The 25,709-nt window shown below is 45.5% G+C and overlaps 1 protein-coding gene and 1 pseudogene across 6 annotated transcripts in view; one reads left to right on the top strand and one right to left on the bottom strand.

Moving 5' to 3' along the window:
• Window positions 1–22,028, bottom strand: part of LOC103348625 (neuroblastoma breakpoint family member 6) — a 38,889-nt gene extending 16,861 nt beyond the window's left edge. For 2 of the 6 annotated variants that reach the window (XM_070071364.1, XM_070071369.1), the window contains exons 1-7: window positions 21,434–22,028; window positions 8,788–8,905; window positions 7,773–7,876; window positions 6,037–6,748; window positions 5,369–5,469; window positions 1,884–2,140; window positions 64–261 (exon numbers count right to left, since the gene is read on the bottom strand). In XM_070071364.1, coding sequence (XP_069927465.1) covers window positions 64–226 — 163 coding nt within the window. In that variant the 5' untranslated portion in view covers window positions 227–261; window positions 1,884–2,140; window positions 5,369–5,469; ... (2 more) ...; window positions 8,788–8,905; window positions 21,434–22,028. Of the gene's footprint in view, window positions 1–63; window positions 262–1,883; window positions 2,141–5,368; window positions 5,506–6,036; window positions 7,664–7,772; window positions 7,877–8,787; window positions 8,906–20,764; window positions 21,411–21,433 lie in introns of those variants that run through there. The other 4 variants (XM_070071365.1, XM_070071367.1, XM_070071366.1 and 1 more) reach the window with 4 other exon arrangements.
• On the top strand, window positions 10,007–10,861 carry LOC138849083 (kinetochore protein Spc25 pseudogene; annotated as a pseudogene).
• Window positions 22,029–25,709: the final 3,681 nt, after the last annotated feature.

Raw genomic sequence — 25,709 nt, 5'->3', positions numbered from 1 at the left:
CATATTTCTTTCTTAGAAATAAAACATTAAAAATAGGGAAAAAAGAAAAAAAAAAGAACTTACTGTGTTCCCGAAGGTGGTTTGCCAGGAGGTAGGACATAGCCTCAGATCTAAGAAGTTTCTCCTTCAGTTCTTTTGATTTTTGTTGGCTCCTGGCCAGTTGAGAACGCAATTGCTCCCTGGTTTCTACCCTCATGTCACGTGAGGGACCGGGAGTCAGTGCCATACTGAGGCTTGTAGCAAAATAAGTATATCCAGGAACTAGGAAGAAGACACCCAAGAAAAGGATGAGTTAAACAAAGAAAACGAAACCATGTTCAGTAGGATTGACAGATGACGGTAACTGTGGTGGGACTTAGTGTTAGGAAACACCCCACAACACTTCAATGCCTTTAATCTCGATTCGGTCAGGTGCTCAGAGCAGAAGCTCCTGCTAATTGCTCAACATCTGACAGAGTGAGAGAAGTAGGGCTTCGCTTCCAGGTAACTTGGCAGTTACTGTCACAGAATCAGAACACGGGGGGTGTCATGGAATCCAGGGAGCCACTGCCTTCCAGTTGCCTAGGCCACCTGGCTGATACACAAGGCTGACTGGTCCTCTTAAAGTCTCCTCTTAAGGGGACCTCTCACTAACCACAGTCTCCAGAGTTGTGTACCCCTGCGCTGAAACCATAGTGCCATTTTTCCCCAAAAACTTCTAAGCATGTTTCTCATGGTCCATTCCTCTGTGTCTAAGGAAAGATTAAGGCAGAACTAATTTCCTAACAATTTTTACTTTAAGGTTGTCATAAAGTCACCCCACCTTTTCTCTATGTCACAACGGATCAGAAGGCTTTTCCACCACTGAGAGATGTTGAATTATGAAGTGCCGTATGTTGTTCTCAGACCCTTCAGCAGTTTCTTTCTAGATCCAGTGATATGTTAGGACCAAAAGCACAATGCAACACTAAGTGAAGGATTCATTTGTAAATGTTTTGTATTCCATCTCAATAGACTTCTTGTTGCACTCCAGGGTTGTGCTGGCTTCTTTGCCCTGACACAGGCAACACATGGGCATTTCATTCAACTGAAAGCCAGTCAGATGCCCTTACGTCTTCAGTCTTCCTCTAAGTAAGGTTTCCCTGTTTTGTTATCACTTGACATGCCATTTTACACTTGTCACTTACGGGTTTCATTCTAGCCCCACAAGAGCCTTTTCAAGATATCAAGTGACACAAATTGTTGATGTGAACCCCTCACATATACACAGTGACCATCCATTTGGGAAGACTTGAAAACCTGATGGTACCTTTTTCATATTTGCATTCAGCTTATCTACAAATTGAACAGGGTCTATCTGCAGTTTTTATGCAACATTGCCTGACAAATTTTCTTATTGGCTAAGCCCTACTGAATGGTAGCTGAGTTCCACTAAATGAAGCTGGTCCTGCATCCCACAGCATCTTCCCACTACACTGTGTAACATATCAGTTTCTGAGATGAATCAAAGGTATTAAGAAATTTATTTTCAGCTGTCTGTGAACTTCATATTCTGTGGCAGAAATAGTTTTACATCAAATTCTTAATCTTAAAAATCATAAACTAAAACTTCACAAGGTTACATGTCCTACTTGACATTACACAAGGATGAACTTGGGGCAGTGTTAATAAAAGCAATCAAAGTAACAGTGACAGCTCCTTGGTGAATTTATTCCCAGCATTTGGCAAAGCACTGTACAAATGACAGCATTTCACTTTCATCACAATCCTTGAGATAATCATGAAAGTACAATATCCCAAAGAAGAGGGACAGGAAATAACTCATCTGGTCATATTTAAATGAACATGTTCTCAGGATGGTGCTACGGCTCACTAGGCTAATCATCCGCCTGCGAAACCCGCACCTGGGATTTAGCCCCGGTTGGGGCAACGGTTCTGTTCCGGTTGCTCCTCTTCAGTCCAGCTCTCTGCTGTGGCCCAGGAAGGCAGTGGAGGATGGCCCAAGTGCTTGGGCCCTGCACCTGCATGGGAGACCAGGAGGAAGCATCTGGCTCCTGGCTTCGGATCAGCACAGCATGCCGGCCGACGCAACCATTTGGGGGGTGAACCAATGGAAGGAAGACTTTTCTCTCAGTCTCTCTCTCTCTCTCACTAACTCTGCCTGTCAAAAAAATTAAAAAATTAAAAATAAATTAAAAAATAAAAAATGAACATGTTCTCTGGTTCTGGCAGAGTGGTCAGTGAATAAAGGGAGCAGCACTCTTATAGCATCATTTTCCAGGGCAGATATGTGCCTCATGGCTTACTAGGACCAAAGTTCGGAGGCATCTGCAAAGGCTTTCTTTCCTGATAAGCAACACAACACCCATCATCAAGGATTTCACTGGTCACATGGAAGAATAGAAGACAGACACCTTAGAGCACAGATCCTAAGTGAAATGTTCACCTTCTACATGTTTTGCACCTCTGCTCACCATTTATGGAAGTGTAAAGCTTCATGGCCACAATGTTATATCTGAAAATCTGAAAGTCAAATGTATTTCAAAGGACAGATCTTCTTGGTCTTTAGCAAGGCAATAGGATATAAATACCACATAAGCCATGCAGTACTTGTACCTCATTACATCAGAGCCAGAAAACTTACCCAAACACAACGTCAGCAAGGAGCTATATGAACATTATCACAATGCAGATAAATGAAGACAATGAATAGTCTCTCGCCATTTCTGTAAGTTTTTGTCACTGAATGAGAATATGAAATATCTTCAATTCAGCTATCTTTTTAGAGCTTAGAACTAAAAATGAAATTATGGAGGTTTAGGGGTCATAGTTTGAAATGAATACAGGCAGGGAGAATGATATGGAAGGGAATATGGTTTAGGATGCAGTTGTTTCAGAGAACAACCCCAGTGTACCAAGATACTATACCCTTTTTTCTTCCCTAAACCCAAATTCTCATTGTCCCTTGTTTTTAGAAACATTATTGATTCCATTCACTCCCCTTTATTCTACCAATAGCATATTATCGTTCACTTTTCTCTCCTAAGGCCCAGAATAACACTAGACTCATTCAATAGGCTTCTGGATTCTAATGTCTTCCAACCTAGTGTAATCAGCTGAGTTTCAGGTTTACCTGCCAGAGATGGGAAATCATTCCTAAGGAAGTACAAAGATTGAACAAAACTCTGCTGCTCAGAATCCCATCTTCAATGACCCCAGGGCTCTCGTCTGGGTTAGTGTCAAATCTCCTAACTATGTTCCCCTTTTCCTTCACTATGACCCATTCTCTCTCCCTTGGGCATATCTGGCTTAGAAGTTTTGAGTTTTTATTATCTATATTTTCTTCCTCTATACATGAATGAGGTGACTTAAATTTTTCTTCTATCTATTTAAATTCCTTTGAAAACTTAATTTGAAACATCAAAAGAGAAAGCAGTAACAGAATGAAAATAAAATGTGTGCTTTTCATTTAAAATCCAAAACAACTAAAAAGAAGTTTGAAATAAATGTGGAGGTGTTTCAGTACCATGACAACTGTGCTGGATTTCTAATCCCAATGACTTAGATTTTTCATTCTATTTTGTGATGTCTGTAACTGTATTAGTAACAACTAATGTTACTGACCTGGTTAATAGGTATTACCAGGTATTACCAGGCCTTCAGATACAGTGTTTCTTAGCTTTTCAACAGCCCTGCAAGTTAGGTGCAGTTGCCTACTTTTTATTGATGGTGAAACCTACACTCAGGGCAAGGGAAGCTGGCTTGTTCTAGATCACTCAGACTAGCAAAGACAGATCCAGAATTCAAATCCTCCAATGTCCTGTGTCTTTTCCACACAGGTCCATGTCTCTTAAGTAAGAGAGTGACATGGGCCTTCTATACCAAGGAAGGCCATAGGAGCAGTGGGACAAGATGTTCTTTCATTCTGAAAGCTCAATGCTCTTCAAACATTACTATGATTTAAAAGTGCATTGGGGGAGGGCAGATGCCATGGTCCAGCAGGTTAAATCACAACTTGGGAAGCCCACATCCCATATCAGAGTCCCTATGCCAGTCATGGCCACTCTGCTTTTGATCTACATCCCTGCTAAAGTTTCTTAGGAAGCAGTGGATGATAGCTCAAGTACTTAGGCCCCTTCTACCCATATCTGGACCAGGCCAAAGCCAGGAACCAAGAACTCCATAGCTCACTCTCTCTCTCTCTCTGCTCTTTTCCTTTCTTTGTTTTCAACTTTTATTTAATAAATATAAATTTCCAAAGTACAACTTTTGGATTACAGCGGCTTTTCCCCCCATAACATCTCCCTCCCACCCACAAACCACCCCATCTCCCACTCCTTATCCCATCCCATTCTTCATCAAGATTCATTTTCAATTATCTTTATATACAGAAGATCAACATAGTATATACTAAATAAAGATTTCAACAGACTACACCCACACAGACACACAAAGTATAGAGTGCTGTTTGAGTACTAGTTATAGCATTAATTCACATAGAACAACACATTAAGGACAGAGATCCTACATGGGGAGTAAGTGCACAGTGACTCCTGTGGTTGATTTAACAATTGACACTCTTGTTTATGATGTCAGTAATCACCCGAGGCTCTTGTCATGAGCTGTCAAGGCTATGGAAGCCTCTTGTGTTCACCAACTCTGAACTTATTTAGACAGGGCCATACTCAAAGTGGAAGTTCTCTCCTCCCTTCAGAGAAAGGTACCTCCTTCTTTGATGGCCCATTCTTTCTGCTGGGATGTCACTTACAGAGATCTTTCATTTAGTTCCATTTTTTTTTTGGACACAGTGCCTTGGCTTTCCATGCCTGCGAAACTCTCATGAGCTTTTTAGCCAGATCCGAATGCCTTAAGGGCTGATTCTGAGGCCAGAGTGCTGTTTAGGACTTTTGCCATTCGATGAGTCTGCTGTGTATCCTGCTTCCCATGTAGGATCATTCTCTCCTTTTTAATTCTATCAATTACTATTTGCAGACACTGGTCTTATTTATGTAATATCTTTAATACTTAATCCCATCAGTATGATCAATTGTGAACTGAAATTGATCACTTGGTCTAGTGAGATAGCACTGGTACATGCCACCTTGATGGGATTGAATTGGAATCCCCTGGCACGTTTCTAATTCTACCATTAGGGTTAAGTCCGAGCGTCTGCTCTTTTTCTTTCTCTCTCTCCCCCTCCATCTCTATATCTCCAACACTCTGTCATATAAAAACATAAATTTTTAAACAGTATTGAATCTACATATTGGGAACAGCAGAAATAGTAGACTAGGACTTCAAAGAACTGCATCAGTGTCCACACACAGAGGTGGACACCCCTCCCGCACCGTGGACTCAAGTCACATGTCTGTCACCACACTTTTCATACCTTTTGGCAGTTTCTTGTTTTCCAGGTAGAGCTCCTGGAGAGCTGGGGTAACATTTCATTTAACTCTACATCAACAGCACCCAACACAGCACCAGTTGCATCTAGGGAGAAGCACTCGGTAACCATGTGCTCAGAGGCTGAAAAGAGAAAACTTCATCTCATGGGCATTCCTGTCCTAGTAGCCTCTCAAATCCTCTGCCTTCTCCATTTTGAAAAATCCTCAGTAAAGTTCCTTCCTGTAGGGGGATCCTGACAACTCCCTCAGAGTGCTGAGCTATGATGACGTGGCAGGGATAAGGAAGCAATGTCACCGCATGCTGCCTCCAAACCAGTGCATCCCCACACGGCAGTTGTCACACCCACTGGAACTGTCTGGTTTGGGGCCATCTTTCCTCACCAACGAGGACACTTCCAGACATAGATCAGGTTTTATTGCCTGTTGCCAATGCCTAGGGCATTACTTGCAAAACTAAGTACACCTAGGAGAAAATGTTGTGGAAACCTTTCTAAAGGCTGAAGATGTGCAGAACATTATTATCACCACTGCTTTGGAGCAAGGGGAACCTTTCTTTTCTATCTCCTGACCTAAAAGGCTGAACTGTGAAGGTAATGATTGGCGTCCCCAGCCCACCTCCAAGGGTTTATATACCATCCATGCCCACATTTACCTGATGGGCATTGTGGGGAGGGCAATCCAGGGTCCAGGCTCTGGGGTCTGGAGCAAGGCCTCCTGTGCACATCCCCTCCTCTTGGAATAGGTCTTCCTTGGGAGACAAGGCAGGTCTGTGTTCCTTCTGTCAGTCTCCTTGTTCAGACATCCAAGGAGTTCTGGAAAAGGGCACTGTTCATTCCTTGCTGCTCAGGACTAGTTGTTCTTTAGGAAGGCTGATGATGCTGTGCACATTCTTTGCTTTTCTCTTGAGCTTCCCGAACTCAGCCTGAAGGTTACGCTCATTCAGACCCACTTTTGTGACCCCAGGATCCACTATCACCTCACTCTTCTCCCGTCTTCCTTGATCTCCCACCCACCACACACTGCATCTCGCATTATGCTCTCTTAGTTCTGCATTCTCTGGCCAAAGGCTCAGCAAGATGTTCATGAAGGAAACAGATACTCAGGGTTGGGTATGCCTTGACCACAGTTATTAATGGTCTCTTTTACAGCATCTATTCCATAAATGACTCGGAGACACCCCAGAGCACGACATGACCTCACAGACCTACAACAGCTTCCTTATTTTTCAATAAGATAGTCAAGGCTCAGGAAGGATTAGACTTGCCTATATCTCCACAGCTACTGGGATACAGCACCATCATTAAAAATCTTGGTCTCAAGACATCCTGAGTCTCAGAGTTTCCTGTGTTCTGATTTTCAGAGGCCTTTGAAAGAAAAGTAAAGTGTCAAGTGTCCTTATACCATTATGAAAATAAAATGAAGCACCATGCCAATAGGAAATGTGTTGTTATGGATTCTACAGCTATGTGAATTATCATCAGGCAGTTTTAAGTCACTAGATGATAAACTGGGACCTGGGAACACAGGAGAAAACAACCACATTCATTAGAATTATCAATTATAATCATAATACACGTATGTTGTTATTTGTGCATGTTTGGCTCACGTGATAGGAGATGGCCTTCAGGAGAGCAAGAACTGCTGTCTCTCCAGGTCATATAGTATCCCCAGTGCCTTCACAAGTGCCTGCCATGAAACATTCACAGCTGTTGAAATAAGATGGACTAAAACAATTACTTTTATGAACTCACAACTCACTCTGAACTCACAACTCCAGAGAATGAATGGGCAAAAGTGGGGAGAGTGGGCAGGAAGCAGATGGAACTAATAGAAGTAGTAAAACAATGTGCAGATCTGCAGGAAAGTGAAATAAGGATACGGGCTAGAGAGGCAGCTGCAACGCTCAGGGAGGTCAGAAAGCCGACTGAGATGTGGCTTATTTAAAAACATGTCGGGCCGGCGCCGCGGCTCACTAGGCTAATCCTCCGCCTAGCGGCGCCGGCACACCGGGTTCTAGTCCCGGTTGGGGCACCGGATTCTGTCCCGGTTGCCCCTCTTCCAGGCCAGCCCTCTGCTGTGGCCCGGGAGTGCAGTGGAGGATGGCCCAGGTGCTTGGGCCCTGCACCCCATGGGAGACCAGGAAAAGCACCTGGCTCCTGGCTCCTGCCATCGGATCAGCGCGGTGCGCCGGCCGCAGCGCGCCGGCCGCGGCGGCCATTGGAGGGTGAACCAACGGCAAAGGAAGACCTTTCTCTCTGTCTCTCTCTCACTGTCCACTCTGCCTGTCAAAAAAAAAAAAAAAAAAAAAAAAAAAAAAAAACATGTCTTGTCATTCTAGGTCCCCATCAGCTGCCAGACCCATCAGACCTCAGAAGGGAACCCCAGAACCTGGCACTGATGTCACTGCAGGTGCTCTTCCACGTGCAGCCTCCTCCTCAACACTGTCAGGGAACTTGCTGCTCTCATCTTCAGTGTCATCCCCACGGCTGCACCTGGAAGTCAGTTCAGAAGACAAAGGTGATTCCCTTCACAGATGGCTTCCAGACAGCAGGTAGAATTACACTCTTTCCCAGCTGCCTCCCCACAGGCATGGCCCCCTGAAAACGGGGCTGGCAAGGAGGGCAAAACTCAACCTTCTCCTTTGACAGGCATTCTGTGTAAACAGAAGCCTACACTTCAAGGTACAAGATGGCTTTGACTGCACAGATCTGTAATTAAGTTGCCAACCTCCAGATAAAGTGGCTACCTTCTTCCTCATTTCAAGACAGCCTGACTTCTACCCATTCCTGCCACTGACTGTTATACAGCGACCTTCCCTTCTTTAACATGGCGCAAGTGACTAACATTTTCCCCAGCACTGAGTTCCGAGAAGGCCCTTCCTTTCTTGGGGCTTAAGACAGCCCTGTTCCCCTCACACTTTTCCACTGTTGGAATCAGTTGTGCGTAGGGTAACAATCTTTATAAGGAACTCCGCTTTTGTGGTCTTGGGTGATCCAGAGCTCCAGGACTGTCAAGATTCAAGGCTCAGAATGGTTCACATGTTTCTTCATCCCTTCCCCAACACCCCATGCTTTCCATATTTCTCAAACTCTTGTCCGGTATAACTACCCTTTGCCTGAAGTGTTTCTTGCACTCCTTTGTCCACAAGGGACTTTCCATCCATTCTTTCATTCCCCAAAGTTGGGCCCGGTCCCCTTAGGGCCAAAACACCTGTACTCTTTTCCAAGGATAGGGAGCCTGTGGTCCAGGCAAAGCTCCAGGGCAGTGCTGAGTGGCAGAAGGAAGCTTGTAAAACAGACACCAGGTATAAGCGGCTCCTAATCACCTGAAATGTGGCCACGTGACTGAGGAACCGCATTTCTTGTTTTATTTTATTTAAATTATTTTGTATTTAAATACTCACATGTGGCTGGTGGCTACCATATTGGACAGCACAAATCTGGGGTCTTTCTTCCTTTTTACATCAGTTAAAATTTGTCCAATCTGAGATCAAGAACTGTTGTTCATATGACTGATTCTTTCTGAAAGTAGAGGTATTAATTATGTTAATTCACGGAACACCAATAAAAATATCTTATGACTGTCTCTGTGTCTTACAGAATCTGTGCAACTTCCAGAATCTCCAGATCTGATTGTGATCCTGGCCTCAACAACTAACTCATTAAACTCCTCTCCTTAGCACTGCATAAGTAGGACTCAAAGAGATTAGGTGACTTGTCCAACATCACCCAGGTATTCCTGACAAGGGTAATGCCAAGAAGTCAAGTCTCTGGGCTCTAAGCAGATGTGACTGTTTCTTCTTGTGACAGATGCAATCTTTATCTTTGTTTCTTCCAAGGTCAAAGCACCTGCCCTTGAGCAGACATCTGTGAATGGAAGGACTCTCACGACAATGAACAGCCACCTTAGTACATGAGGTGACCAGGAGCAGTTCATGTCTCCACTCCAGGTTTTGGTACCTGCAGGTTCACACCAGAATATTTTCAATGGCCCTGGTTGATCCCACCAAGAACTAAGAGGGAGTCAGCATGCTGTTCTAACAACTTGTGTTAAAACTCACCCTGAGAGAGCTGAAGACTGGGTTTTGGCTGGAGGTGACGCAGATTTTAGTGCATGGATGGCGGCGGGGCTAAGGCCTGCCTGCCAAGGTGAGGGAGGGTGGGTGCCGAGCTGGGCCCTCTTGTGACGGTAGGAGACTGTGGGCTTGGGGATGGGACATGTGTACGTATGTTGGGCGGCATTTGTAAAACGTGCGTCCTTTCACTTCCAGACTTTTGGCCTGGAGGGGTGGGTAGCGGCCTCGCCGAACGGTTGCGGGTTTAGCTGAACGAGATGACTCTGCCCCTCCTGGTACACGTCCTGGACTGAGCTGTCTAAGTGCCCACTCGGCCGTCCACTTCCCTGCTCGAGTCGGGGTCGGGGGTGGGAGGGAGAGGCGCCGTAGACTTGTTTTTAGAGGCCGGGCGGGGAGGGGCCTCCCGACTCTCAATGCTGGACTCCGGAGGGGATAGAGTTGGGCGTCACCTTAGATGTCACCAGTTTTACTTGTGATAGAAACGGAGTCGGTGTCGTTTCCCAGGATGCTAGAGTGTCTCGCACACTTACCTACTAACAGGGACTTAGGCCTACTAAGAGGGCCTTAGGAGGTGAAGGCGCCTTGGATTCCTGCTGCCCCTTTAAGCACAGTTAAGCCCGGGGCACTTGATCTACCCTGAATATCTAGAGTTAAAGCATTGCCTTGCAAAATGGTGGAGGACAAGCTGGCACTGTTTGATAAAAACATAAATGAATTTGGGAGCAAATACAGAAGAGCTCTGAGTGACGCTCCTTGTCAGATGGTGGGGCTAAGAGACGCCCACAAAGACTCGGTCAAGTCACTTACAGAAAAACTGTCTGTGAAACTGAAGGAAGAAGAACGAATGATTGAGATGTATCTGGAATATAAAAATCAGGTCAACAGACAGAATGAGTTGATTCCAGAGAAAAAAGATAACTTGTTAAAACTGATTGCTGAAGTAAAAGACAAAAAGCAGAAATTGGAAGACCTTAGAAGAAATATCCAGGATCTTAAGGAAGAGTATTCTAGGAAGAAGGAAACTATCTCCACTGCCAACAAAGCTAATGAAGAGAGGTTGAAAAGGCTGCAGAAATCTGCGGACTTGTATAAAGGTCGCCTTGGACTGGAAATTCGAAAAATATATGGTGACAAATTGCAGTTTATTTTCACTAATATTGACCCTAAGCATCCTGAGAGCCCATTTTTGTTTTCTTGGCGTCTAAATGAAGCAAGGGACTATGAAGTGTCAGATAGTGCTCCTCATCTCAAGTGCCTTGAGGAATTTCAGGAGAATGTGAGAAAGACCAACAATTTTTCGGCTTTTCTTGCCAATGTTTGGAAAGCTTTTACTGCGATGGTTTATACTTAATATGTAAATAGTATATTAAAACAAGTTTGTTTTTTCTGTCATGTATATCTTTAAAAAAAAAATTCACCCTGAGGCCAGTGCTGCAGCTCACTAGGCTAATCCTCCGCCTGCAGCACCAGCACACCGGGTTCTAGTCCCGGTCAGGTGCCGGATTCTGTCCTGGTTGCTCCTCTTCCAGGCCAGCTCTCTGCTGTGGCCTGGCAGTGCAGTGCAGGATGGCCCAAGTTCTTGGACCTTGCACCTGCATGGGAGACCAGGAGAGGTACCTGTCTCCTGGCTTGGGATCAGCAGGGTATGCCACCCACAGCTCGCTGGCCGCAGTGGCAATTGGGGGGCTGAACCAATGGTAAAGGAAGACTTTTCTCTCTGTCTCTCTCTCTCTCTAACTCTACCTGTCAAAAAAAAAAAAAAAACAAACAACAACAACAACAACAAAAAAAAACAACAACAACAACAAAAAACCTCACCCTGGCCAGCACTGTGGTGCAGTGGGTTAACACCATGGCCTGAAGTGCCCGCATCTCATATGGGCGACAGTTTGAGTCCAAGCTGCTCCACTTCTGACCTGGCTCTCTGCTATGGCCTGGGAAACAGTGGAAGATGGCCCAAGTCCTTGGGCTCTTGCACCCGCGTGGGAGACCTGGAAGAAGCTCACTGCTCCTGGCTTCTTCGGATTGGCGCAGCTCAGCCGTTGAGGCCAATTGGGGAGTGAACCATCAGATGGAAGACATCTCTCTCTCTCTTTCTCTCTCTCTGCCTCTCCTCTCTGTTTGCAACTCTGACTTTCAAATAAAAATAAATAAATCTTTAAAGAAAAAAAAAACTCACCCTTGGAGTCTGTGTTGTGGTGTATCATGTAAAGCAGCTGTATGGGTGCCAGTTCCTGTCCTGGCTCCTCTACTTCTTATTTTTAAGATTTATTTATTTATTTGGAAGAGTTACAGAGAGAGGAGAATAGACAGAAAGAGAGAGAAAGAGAGAGAGAAAGAGAGAGAGAGATTCTTCCATCCTCTGGTTTACTCCCCAAATAGTGAAAATGGCCAGGTCTGGGCCAGGCCCATAGCCAGGAACCAGGAGCTTCATCCACGATTCCCACATGGGTGGAGGGGCCCAAGCACTTGAACCATGTTCCACTGCTTTCCCAAGTACATTAGCAGGGAGCTGGATTGGAAGTGGAACAGCTTGGACTTGAACCAGCACTCCTATGGGATGCCAGATGCTTTACCCTCTATGCCTCAATGCTGGCTCTGCTCAACTTCTGATCCACTTCCCTGTTAATGGCCTGGGAAAAGCAACAGAAGATGATCCAAGCATTTGGGCCCCTGCTACCCACATGGAAGAGCTGGATGAAGCTGCTGGCTCTTGACTTCAGCCTGGCCCAGCCCTAGCCTTTGTGGTCATCTGGGGAGTAGGCAAGTAGATGGAAGATCTCTCTGTCTCCCCATATCTCACTCTGTAACCCTGACTTTCAAATCAATAGATAAATCTTAAAAAAAAAAAAAAAAAAACCTCACCCTGGGTGAGAGTGGGGGTGACAGAGAAAATAATCCAATCCACCGACTTCAGAAAATTATTTTAGAAACTGGCACTTTGGAGGAAAGCCTAACGTGTGCGTGTGTGTGTGTGTGTGTGTGTATGATAGGGTTCTTTAAAATGTGGAAAATGTTACTAAAAGATTGTTTGTAAGGAAAAAATTAAAAACTATGAAGAGATTTTTCATAATATATATTTTCCTACTAAACACACCTCCTATTCATGCACATAAAAATTTTTGTTCCAAAATGAACTTTTAAAAAACTTCATTTATTTGAGAAGCAGAGAGATAAACAGGTAGCTCCTGTCCACTGGTTTACAGCTCAAATGCTCACAACATTTACACAACATTGAGCTTGGAACTCAGCCCAGGCCTTGCTACTTGAGTAGCCGAAACCCAATTATCTGAACCATCACCAATGCTTTCTGTCTGTATTAACAGCTATCAGGAGTCGGGAGTTAGAGATGGGTATAAAAAAATAAGTACTCCAATATGGGATGCAGGATTCTCAACTGGCCTCCTAACCTCTAGGCCAAATGCCCTCCTGTATACTGCTTATATCTGAATTCTATTTTCCATCAACTTTTTGGAAGTACCCATGTATAACCCATATTCTTATAATACATCTTCCTGGAAACTGTCCCCAACTACATGGAAAGATGTTACATGATCAGGGCAACCACTCAATTACCTGCAACTCTGAGATTGCTCTGTACTGAAAACATACACTGAGACACCTCAATGAAATGGCACCAAGATCCTCATAGAAGCTGTCTCTTAATGGGCTCTGAAGGGAAGAATAGAACAAACTTGAAAGATACCTATGATAGTGCCAGCACTGTGCCACAGTGGATAAGGCCACCACCTGTAGCTCTGGCATCCCATATGGGCACCAGTTCGAGTCCCGGCTGCTCCACTTCCCATCCAGCTCTCTGTTGTGGCCTGGAAAAGCAGTGGAAGATGGCCCAGGTCCTTGGGCCCCTGCACCTGCGTGGGAAACCCAGAGGAAGCTCCTGGCTCTGGATCAGTACAGATCAAGCCATTGTGGCCATCTGGGAAGTGAAGCAGCAGATGGAGGACTTCTCTCTCTCTCTCTCTCTCTCTCTCTCTCTCTGCCTCTGGCTCTCTGAAATCTTTTTTTTTAAGATATCTATGATAAAGTAAATTGTTACGGGGTTTCCCATTTCTTCATTGTGTCAATTCTCCTATCATCTACAGCAAGACAGACTTAATTCAATGCATTCATTTGTTTATTCCTTCAGTAAACATTATAACCTACCAATGTGTTTATCAAACCCTTATGGACACAGCACTGAGTGGAATAAACAGTACAGTCCCTGCCTTCATGGAGTTCAGTTTGGAGAGAGGAGATAATAAAGGCAAAAGCAGGACAGAGGGACTAAATGGGGAACGGCAGAGGACCAAAGCTTTTCAAAGCTTTTCACTTTGGTCTCAGGTGAACTAAATATAAACAACACAGAATTAGACACAGACCATCCAGATATTAGAACAACAGCAACACCAAAGACAATTTCCACTTATTTTTATCCCTAATTCCTGACACAGGCTGGCTATTGGGCAGCAGCAGCTGGTAAGATTTCCATCTCTGTCCTTTCCTTGCTGACAAAACCAGCAAACCTGCCATTTGCCCTATGAGAATCCCACCTGAAAACAGTGTCAGCGGGCAGCCTGCCCAGCTGAAGTGAAGGGTGAGGAACACAGCAGAAATCCAGGGCCTGAGCAGGTCGGTTCCTGCATCCCTTATTTGCTCTTTCCCCACTGCCTGCAGCTCCACCATTTATGCAAAATCAGATTCAGCCACATGCCCACTTTTCCAGAGATGATGGGTAGAAAGCAAGGAAATCCCCCTTCCTAGTATCCCAATTTCCTGGAAGAAATGGTTTCTCTGAGAGAAGTAGCTGAAATCTTAGTTAGAAAGGCAAATTCTACAACTAGAGTATGTGGTTAGAATCTCACACTTAATAGCAGTGTGGCTAGTAGACATTATTTCATCTCCCTATGACTTAATTTGCTCATCTGTAAAATAAGGATAATAGTAGTTATTTACTGTTCTTAGTGGGTTCAGTGAATTAACGTATGTAAAGTACTCTGAACAGTGCCTCACACATAACTGCTCTATGTGAGCATAAACCATTGCTAGTCATCCCCACACTATGCTGTAAGCTCTCAGGAACTTCATCTTGCCCTCTGATCATCTTATGGGATACCCCCTAGGCTAAGCCAGCTCCTACAGAGCCCATCTGAACCAACCTCAGTCCTTCTGTGGAAGGCATTGTGTCCCTCAGTACTCACAGTGAAGCTTCAATCCCATTACCTTAGCATTTGCAGAAGGGATCTTTGGGAAGACATATGATTCAGCTATGAAGGTAGGTTCTTCATAATGAGCTTAGTTGCCTTCTAAGAAGAGACACCATAAAGTGCTCTTCTCTCTCTCTCTCTCTCTCTCTCTCTCTCTCTCTCCCAGATGAGGACACAGCAAGAAAGTGGTTTTCTGCAAGGCAGAAAAAGAGCCCTCACCACACTTTCAAGCCATATTGGTGCCCTGATCTCAGACTCCCAGAATTGTGAGGGAAATAATCTCTGGTCTTTCTGTCATACAGTCTATGATGTTTTGTTATGGTATCCAGAGCTAACCACAACATCCCAGTGCTAGAGGCTGTCATGAGTTACTCTGGTGCTATAAATTCTCCCATTTCTGAGTGCAGAAATTTTGCATAAAGTCTGTGAATAAAAAGGATTTAGGAGTGAACCCCCACTCAATCAAATATCAACTGAAATCTTGATCTCTATTTAATCTTTGAGTTCATCTGTTTTCCGACTGGATGATCACACCTGTTTGCAGTACAAGACAGTTAAATGACAACCCCAAAATGCAGAAGTTGTGACGCGACAGCTCAATGCCTGGAGCAGAGAAGGAGAATCTACTCCATGACCTTGATCCCAAAAGGAAGTTGCGTAATGTGCACTTACAAATGAATTGTCAGCAGATTCACTGTCACCTTCCTCAGGAATTACAAGCTCATGGGGAAGCAGCACTCACTACCTTCAGGGTCCCTCTAGATTTCAGGGCACCCAGGAATCTGCAGAGTGTGCCTATGGCTGATTTTTAGCTTTGCTGACTACCCCCCCCTCCAAGCTACTTTTCTAAATGACACTGAGATGACATCCGTTCAGTCTCAGCACTTTGCTGCTGGGAATTACACACAATGTTGTTATTTGCTAAGCTGTTCCGAGACTGGAATGTCGATCCTTTTATGGCATCCAGTTCTAGAAAAATATCCCAGTCCCCTTACCTGGGAGGGTCCTACTTGACCACAGAGGTTGCCTCAGGGGTACTGAGGGGGAACTGAGCAGCAGCTGGGCCTTCATTATAGCAGCCCTTCCCAGAGCATCCTTCAACCATTCAGGACCCCTGCTCTGCTGTCAGAGCTGATGACTCATGAACGTCACAGACTCCTGCTTACTCAACAGGAGTGACAGCTGGCAGGTGATAGTGTGGCACATCTTTGGAGAACCTGACATTTATGTCTCTCTGACATAAATGACTCTAGCAACATTCACATCTGGGCGGTCATGTAAAAGTTCTATGACAAAACCTAACCTCTCTGAGCTTCACTTTTGTTCTTTGTAGAATGGAAATGACCTGCATCTTGTAGAATTGTCAGAGGTGATGTGTGCAAAACTCATTCATTCAACAAAGTTACTGAGTTTTGAGTGCTGAGTTGAGTGAAGCATGGTTCCGAGCATTGGTCCACTCTCATGAGGCCCATATTGTAGGAGTGGGAGAAAACAGCAGAGAAAGAAGAGAATACATGTTCCAGAGGTTGGTGGTAACTGCTGAGGGGAGAGAACCAGACAGGAACAGGAAAGAAGTACTGAGGTAAAAAACTGCTGTGTCATAAAGGTAGGTTGAAGAAGGACTCCCTGAAAAGTGAACAGAGCTCTGAAGGAAGTGAAAAGGTGGGCATGAGGATTCTGGGAAAAGCTGTGCAGAGACCTCAAGGTATGAGAGTGCCTATAAAGACTGAGGAAGAGACAGGGGTCCAGGGTGGCTGGAGCTGAGAAAGGAAGAGGAGAACAGTATGAAAGTAGGTCAAAGTGTCAGGAGGTCATACAATGCCGACCCTAATGTCATTAAGAGTGCGTTTGCTCTTACTCTGAAGGAGACAGGAAGCTATGGGAAGATTTTTGCAGAAGAATGTCATGATCGAACTTAAAACTTCCATCTGGGGAGATTCCAAGATGGTGAAATAGGGAAGAGCATACTGCTCTAGGATAGGAGTAAATAATAAGAAAAAAATGTAGGAAATACATTCTCAGGAGAGAATTAGAGAGCAAACTGCAGTGGAAATTCTGTGGAAGGAAGAGGAATGGCATGGATCAGTGTGGAAGATTCGGATGTGCAGCATGAACACAGACACAACACATGACCCCAAGAGCCAGAGAACGCTCCAACTTTGGAGACTGAGGTAAGATCAGATTATAGCAACCCATGCCAACAGTGATACAGAGGGAGAACATGGCATGAGTCTGGCCTGGAGCCCTAAGGGGGAGAGGGTTCCCACTGACTCAGTAAGAAAAAAATGGGAGCACATTTCTCTCACCCCATCTGCAACACAACAGCACCCAGCAACTGGCTGAGAGAAGGCAGGCACCATTTTGGGCATAAGTGGCAGCTAGGGAAGCTCTTGTGCACGCACCCAGCTGCTGGCTGAGAGGAGATGCCATCTTCTCAGCAGTACCAGGAGTGGCAGCTTGGGTGCACGTACCTGCAACCCAGTGGGGAGAAGGCAACATTCAGTGGGTGGCTGTTGTGCATGCATGTGATCTAGAGATTCCAGCAGAGGGAAAAAATCTATGTTCCTCACTGACTTTGAGTCAGCTGGGAGAATTGAGCACCCATGTCGAAAGGTGAGGTGCCCTAGCCTCTCAACATACCACAGGCTCTGTGGCTCAAACTGCCAAGGCACAGCACCCACAGGCAGCTGGCTCTGGGAACATCTCTGCCTCTCGCTGACGGGACAGGCTAGCAGAGCAGAGTGGATCCTCTGAACCCTGTTGACTGTGGGAGCCTAGTGTGCTGAGACTGTGGGAACTCTGTGACTGCATGAGAGGACACAAAGTGTAGCTGGGTCTCTGGGCCATCAAAGTGAGCTGCTCCAAATGCTGCTCAGAGCTCCACGATCACCTGGGATGGGTCACTGCAATGGGATCCATGCCTATGCTGAGGACTACACAGATCCTTCGTGCTGTTTATAACTCAGCACAGAAGAGTATTACACCCATTGTGGGCTAACACCCGAGCACTGATCACCTTGGAAGAGAGGAAGTGAGGGTGTGATTACGCCAACAAATCCCCTTTGCTAAAAGGAAGATATCTACCATGCCCACCTTGGGTATTACCCTGGAGACATGCCTCACCCTGGAGCACTGATTAGAGCTCCCAAGATACCCCAGCACAAACCTCAGATATTCACAGAAACAGCAGACACCCCACTAAGCCACAGAGACAAGTTCCAAGATAAAAGACATGAGGAAAAAAACAATAAATATTTTCACAAATGCTTAAAAATAAACACAGAAATTCTAGAAACAAGAAAAAGGAAGACAACTTGCCTCCCTCCCCCCACCACCAAGGAACATAGCACTTCAATATTAGACTGTGAAGATGAAGAGATTGAGGAAATCACTGAAATGTAATTTAAAAGATTAATCATAGGATTACTCAGAAGCAAATCCACAAATTAAAGAAATCCATACATAGCATGAATGAGAAATTATCCCATGAAACTGAGATTTTGAAGAGAAATCAAAATGAAATATTAGAAATGAAGAATTCAACATGTCAAAAAATACATTGGAAAGCCTTAACAACATATGTGGTGAAGAAAAGAAAGACCATCAAAGCTAGAAGACAAATTTTTGTAAAGTTTTTAATTAGAACAAAAAAATGGAGAAGAAATTAGAAAAATTATAAAAGTTTTACATTTATGGTATACTGTCAAGTGACCCAACATATGGGCCTTAGCAGATCCTGAAGGTGTGGAAAGATAGAATAGATTAGAAGGCCTATTTACTGAAATAATTACAGAAAATTTCACCAATTTGGAGAAAGAAAGGGACATATAAGTACATGAGGCACATAAAACTCCTTATAGGCATGACCAGAAAGGATCTTCATCACAACACATTGTAGTCAAACTTTCAGCACCAAAACATAATGATAACGTTCTAAAATCTGCAAGAGAGAAACACCAGATTACTTTCAGAGGCTTATCAATTAGGCTCACTGCTGATTTCTTATAAGAAACTCACATATCTTTCATTTAGGTCTTTTTTTTTTTTTTTTTTTTTTTTTGGCCACAGTGTCTTGGCTTTCCATGCCTAGAATACTCTCATGGGCTTTTTAGCCAGATCTGAATGCCTTAAGGGCTGATTCTGAGGCCAGAGAAGCGTGATATTTATGTTTTATGGACCTTTCTGCATACTCTTTTACACTGCTAAAGAAAAAATTTTATGCCAGTACATATTATACCATTACAAAATGTGTAGTGGGTTATATCGATCTACACTGCAAATGGGGTGTGAGGATCACTATGTCCACATAAAACATGGGGAAGTATAGGACAGAGGAAGTAGCAAAGATGATTTCTGGTCCCAACCAATCAGTGACAGCACTGGGACTGGATGAAGCTCCCCATGCAGACTGTCCTGGCAACCACAGACCTGACCTGATGTCCCTCCACTGACAGCAGTGCCTCTATGGATGCAGGAACCCTTGGCACTCTAGAGCTTGAACTGCAATATGAATACTTTCCAGGGATCAACAGAAGCACCCTAATTGTTGAAGCGTTGGAAGAAGGTGTAGTGAGCCTAGCAGAGAAGCACATTTCCCAGCATTCCACGTATAATGAATTGAGGGCAGTTCCTGGAAGGCGGGGCTACTAGAGCATTCCAGGTGTCTCAGAGACATTTGGAAATTAGGCTCAAAAGCAGATAACAGTGGTTGGTGGCTTCTGACAGAGTCCAGCAAATTTAGAGAAAATACATACAGAAATGGGTCAGAACCTACAGCCTACGATTTTCACATTCTAATTTTAAGGTGTTCCCAAAAGTCATCTCAAACACAAATTCATGGTATGGCGCATACACATACTCCAAGTGTGTGTTCACCCAAACACAAATACACACACATACACAGTATCTGCTAAGAATACAACATTATCTGACAGCAACAGCAAATAAACACCAACAAGCAGCAGTCATAAAGGACCCTGCACACAGCCAAGGTTGCTTCTCCCCTCGAGTCTGCGGCAGCCTCAGGGGCTGTGCCAGAGAGAACCTGGAGTGTGCAGTCAATGTGGAAGGCAGGATCAGGATAACAAGAAGGAAGAAATGGATGGTGGAAGCCCAGGGTAGCATAGCATCCCAAAGAGGGGAAATAAACTCTACGCGCTATCTTTTTGTTTCTTTAAGTGCAGAACAGAATATATTTTGCTGATGTTACCTATCGCTCAGACTGGCACAGGTGAGCACCAAGAAGGATCCATTTGACTATGGCCTCCATCCATGGGGGAAAGGAGATGAGCTTTCACCACTGAGGACTTCTGCAGTCTCCACTAATGCTTACCCCAGCAGTAGGAGCCCCAGAACTCATGGTGGAGCCATCACAGTCCCACCTCCATCCTAGCACCACCATATGCCTGCCCCAGACACAGGTGCTACTGCCATCATGACGATGCCCACGCCACAGACTCCCCCCCGCATGGCCAAAACCGCTCATGTCTGTGGCCCAGAAACCAGTAGCACACCTGCCGTGAGTGGGCTTCTGTCCCAGCTCTAGACACCACCATGGCTTCATGTGCTCCTGGACCCAAACCACACAGAGAGCGCCCATCCCCTCTGCCCACAGGTCCCATCCCTTTCCCCTGCACCCCTCTCCCCGCCCCCAAACCCGGTTTCATCCCTGGCCCCGCATATGACGTCACCTCTCAACTCTGACCTCACATTAGGACTCCCCTGCACCACACCTCGCACCGCGTCTCCTCTCCACCCCCTCGTCCTGTCTCCACCCCTCATGGGGTGTCTCCTCTCCACCCCCACGTCCTGTCTTCACCCCTCACACCGCGTCTCCACTCCACCTCAATGTCAGGTCACGTTTCCTCTGCCCCCACATTACGTCATGTCTCTTTTGTCCCCCACATCTTGTCTCCTCCATGTCGTTCCCCCTCTTCATGGAGGAACGACACTAAACCCTGCCTAGGCTTCATATCCGAGTCACGGCACCATTATGTCGCTCCCCCTCTTCATGGAGGAACGACACAGGACCCTGCGCTGTTCCCTTGTCTGCTCGGCCCTCCCCGGGTTTGCTGCTGGTTCTTCCCGGGTTGGCTACCTACCCTTCCACCTCCATGGAAGGGCGGTTCCCCTGCCACTTTCCCCACTTCCGAGGGGGAGCGGCACACCACCAGCCGGCTCTCTCGGGGGCTGCTCAGATGTTCCTCAGGTGTTCCTTCAGATAGATGTTCCTGGTGCATGTTGGCTCTCTCCGGGGCTGCACAGGTGTTCCTTCAGATAGATGTTCCTGGTGCATGTTGTCTCTCTCCTCCTTTATAGTCCTCTTCCACCAATCCCAACTCTGCTACCCACACGCCGAGTATGCTGCTCTCCTCCAATCAGGAGCAGGTCCTGCTGCTTATTGGTTGAACTGGAGGCAGCTGTGTAGAAGCTGTTTCCTCCTCTCCCAGCGCCATATTGTGGGAGAGCAGATGCATAGAATAAGTCTTAATTCCAGTAACAGTCTAGTCCGAGTTGCTCCCCACACCTCCGCCCCACACGCCAGGTCAGCGCCGCATGTCTCGACGCATCTCGGTTCGTCACGTCACGTCACGTCATGTCACGTCACATCACTCGTCTCCACTGACTCCACGTCACATCCCTTCGGGTCTCCTCAGCCCGCCTCGTCCAGTCCGCCTGCATATGCAGTATCTCAACGCATCCCGGACTCGGCACCATGTACGCAGTCGGAAGCTGCAGACACAGGACGTGCGACACCCACATGGCCTCACCTGGAGGAGCAGCCTCACGTCAGGACGTCCGTCCTTGTGCGCGAGAACATGCGTCACGCGCCGCAGGCTCAGCCTCACTTCCCGCACAGCACCGCAAGGTCTCCAGGACCCCGCACGCCTGCGTCCCGGGCCCCGTGCGAGGCTGAACCCGGCCCCAGTCCGGCGGCGGTGCTGGACTTGTTTCCAGGGCCCCGGGAGCCCCAGGGCCCACTCCGGCCGGGGCCTCCACAGCAGCCCTCAAACGGCGGGAAAGGCCACGTGGGCAGAGGCCACGCCCCTCGTGCGTCATCGGCGCAGGCCCCGCCCAGCCGCGCCTCAGCGCCGCGGTCCCTCAGGCGGCCGAGGCCGCGCGCACCAACCGCACAGGGACGCCCTCAGCCCTGCCTTCACCCTGGAGGACGTCGGCGGCCTGGAGCCCTTGAGGCCATTGCTGGGGACACCAGCTCAAGGGAGAAGCCGCCGAGAGCCAACACCACGGCCGGGCCCAGGAGCGGAGGCGGCCTGGCGGGATGGCGCTGAGGAACAGCGTTTCCGGAGGGCAGAGCGCTGTCCGGCCTCAGAACTGACGCTCAGAGGGAGGAAGACGAGGGAGCGGCGCGCACAGCTTCCTGGGAAGAGCGAGGTAGGGGAGGGCGGTGGCCGCGTGCAGGGGCTGGAAGACGCGCCAAGGCCCGGCGCATGCGCCCAGGCCGGCGGTGCGAGCCCAGGTAGCCAAGCCTTGGCCGCCCCGCCGGGAGAGGAGTCTCAGGACACCCTGCGTGGATCGGGCGGTAGGAAATGCTGCCTTCGTCTGTCCAGCCTCTCACAGGAATGATGGTTTCCTTCTGCGCGTGGGCATGAGCGTCCTTCAACTCGCGAGCTTCGAGATCTGTCAGGGTTTGGTTGCACCGGACAGGAGCTGGAGACGTGTCCCTAGGAGCCCTGTCCTCCGTGTCTCCCGGAGCTGCGGGGTTGGAGGAGGCGCAGGGCCCCGGGGTGCTGCAGCCTGGGGGCAGGAGAAGGTGCACGGAGGCACAATAAATTCGACCTCAGTCATGGCTTTGGTTCCACAGGCTCCTCCTACTGTTGAAGAACAGTTGCCAGCTTTCTTTATCCTTTCTCCTGTTGATTGATATTGTGTTGTTTCCAGGTAGGAACTCACTAATAAATCAGTTATGAACATTAGTCTGCAAGTCTTTTGGTGGATGCATGTTTTCATGAGCAAGTGGTCCACAGAGAAAAGCTATAAATAATAAATTTCAAATACAAACCAAATTGGAAACATTGGCTTCCCGTTGCCACATTCCAGAAGCCACTCCCTTTCCTGCCCCTTTCAAGTCTAAGGAAGTTAATTCTGTGGCTTCCTTGCACATGTAATTTCTTGGGAAGTTCTCTATGACCAGTTAATAAAGGAAGAAAAAACAGAGGCTTGATTTATAAGTAAATGGGTATGTACAGAGGTCAGATCAGACAGAAGTAGCTGTCTTCTGCACTATGGCCTTACAAAGAGTTTGAAGATGTACTTGAAGAATAATTCTCCAATTTGGTAGAATATTACTGGTAGATGTAATAGTCACTTTGTGTAAAAAAAAAAAAAAACCTGAAGTCAAGGTCAACACTAATTCATGGGCAATTTCTAGCAAGTTGTGCAATCGACTTGAGGATGGACTTAGTAGGAAGGACACAGAGTGTGGAGAATAGACAAGTTCTACATATATGTCTCTAATATGGCATCCACAGTGAATTGGCGATCATTGACATAGATCAGTGTGCAAATGTCAGTTGGCGTCTTTCCCTAGCCACAAAGGAGCCTGTTCAATGGGCTGAATGACAGAAGAAATTTGGTCTTTCCTCTTTAAAGCTGATCTGATGCTGTTTGCTACCAAACAGACAAAGATAGATATGGCCCAATGCCCTACTACACTGTAGTAACTTCATGGGTGAAAACTGATTACACACCTTTCCTACTTAGTTATTTCAAAGGTGAAGACCGATTATACCATGGGTTGCAGAGATCCTCCACACCTTACTAGTCTGTCCTGTCAACAGAGAGACAGAGAAGTTCCCAGAGCCACCTGCTTATGAGTGATCTACCAAGGAGGTTTGAGCCCCAGAGCCTGTAATATATGAGATGCTGGGGGCACCTCAGAGTCCCATGTGGAAGTCCAGTCCCATTCGATCCTGTTAGAATGGCTCTCATAGAGAAATCAATAAACAACAAATGCTTGCACGGATGTGGGGAGAAGGGTACCCTAATCACCATTGGTGGAAATGTAAACTGGTACAGCCACTGTGGAGGGCAGTGTGGAGATATCTGAGAAAGCTGAATATAGGCTACCATATGACCCAGCCATTCCACTCCTGGGAATTTATGCAAAAGATATGAAATCAGCATATGAAAGTGTGATCTGTACCCCTAAGTTCATTTCAACTAAATTTACAATTGCTAAGATGTGGAATCAACCCAGATATCCATCAACTGAAGACTGGATAAAGAAATCATGGTATATATATATATATATATATATACACACTATGGAATACTGCACAGTAGAAAAAATATGAAGTCCTGCCATTTGGAACAAAATGGATGCAACTGGAAACCATTACTTAGTGAAATAAGCCAGTCACAAACAAAACAAAACAAAAAAACAAATACCATGTGATCTCTCTTATCTGTGGTAACTATTAGAGTACCTGAAAGGTAATCTATAAGAGCAAAACTAACACCTTGAGATGCGATGATTTTGAACAGCTCTTGATTTGTCCAGGATCAATGATTCTCTAGTTTGTTTGTTTCTGTTCTTTTTTTCTTTTTTCTTCATACTACTCAGTGATCTCACTACTTGGTGTAGGGTTAATCCTATGAGTATAAAATTAACTGAAATCCGACCTTTGTAGAAAATAAGAATGGGAAAGAGAGAGAGAGGAGGAAAAAGGGTGGGAGTATGGGTGGGAGGGAGGTGGGGAGGAAGAATCACCATGTTCCCAAATTTGTATATATTAAATACATGAAGTTTTTATTCCTTAGTTAAAATTTTTAAAAATCTAAAAAAAAGAAATTGGAGTATCCCATATGAAATCTCAACTGTACTTAATTGTATTTTGAGCACAATGAAATGAATATATTTTCAGAATACAATCCAACAAGTTATGACATCACCATAATCAAAATATAGGTCATTTTCATCATGTAAATATATTCTACAAGGATCTGTTTACACTGAATTTAGCCCTCTTACTCCCTATACTCTACAGAACTTGGTCAATATAATTTTATCTGTCCCATAATTTCCTATTAATGCAATCATGCAGAATTTATTTGTCCTCTTAGCTTCTTTTACTTAACACATTTTTTGCAGTTGAACTATGTTTATGCATAGATCAAGAAGTGAGTTTGAGTGTATCCCATTGTATGAATTGCCATTTATTTGCATGTATATGAGTGTATATCTGTGTGTGTGTGTGTGTGTGTGTGTTGTCTGTTGTGTATATGTGGTCTTTGAACCTGCTGGTTGACATTTTGGTTGTTTTTAGTTTTTTGCTAATTTTTAAAGCAGCTATGCACATTTGTGTACATGTGTTTGTATATTCAAATGTTTTCATTCTTTTTGGCAAATACCTATACTATTTACTTACCATACATATCATAGTTTAGTAGGTAGGAGGGGCCAGGTCATTAGTGTTCCAAAGTGTTGGGTGAGAACTTGGATTTTTACTGTTTAAAGAGAAGGCATTGAAGATTTTTCTAGCAGGAGAAATAGGTATCATGCTTTGCCTTTTAAAAGGGATAATAATACTTCTAGTGGTTTAAGGAAATGTGCCAGTGTTTCCCAGAATAAAACCTCACAGAGGTTAAGTATAGCCCTGATCAAGTGTTTTCATTTGACTAATACCTTTAATATAAAATATAACATAATGTAGTTTCTTAATGAGAATTATAAGAATAATGAAACATTCTTTATAGGATACTACAGGGTGTGTGGCCCAGTAATGGGATACAAGTTAAAACATAAAATTTTCTTTTTTAAAGATTTGTTTATTTATTTGAAAGGCATAGTTACAGAGAGGCACAGGTAGAGGCAGAGAGAAAGAGAGAAGTCTTACTTCTGCTGGTTTGTTCTCCATATGGCAGCCATGGCTGAAGCTAGGCTGATCTGAAGCTGGGAGCAAGGAGCTTCTCCATGGTCTCTCACAGGGCACAGGGCCCAAGGTCTTGGGACATCTTCTACTCCTTTCCCAGGCCATAGCAGAGAGCTGGATCAGAAGTAGAGTAGCTGGGACTTGAACCGATGTC

This window comes from Oryctolagus cuniculus, chromosome 3 (assembly GCF_964237555.1).
Source record: "Oryctolagus cuniculus chromosome 3, mOryCun1.1, whole genome shotgun sequence".
Lineage (NCBI taxonomy): Eukaryota > Metazoa > Chordata > Mammalia > Lagomorpha > Leporidae > Oryctolagus > Oryctolagus cuniculus.
This window is presented reverse-complemented; position numbering and strand designations above follow the sequence as displayed.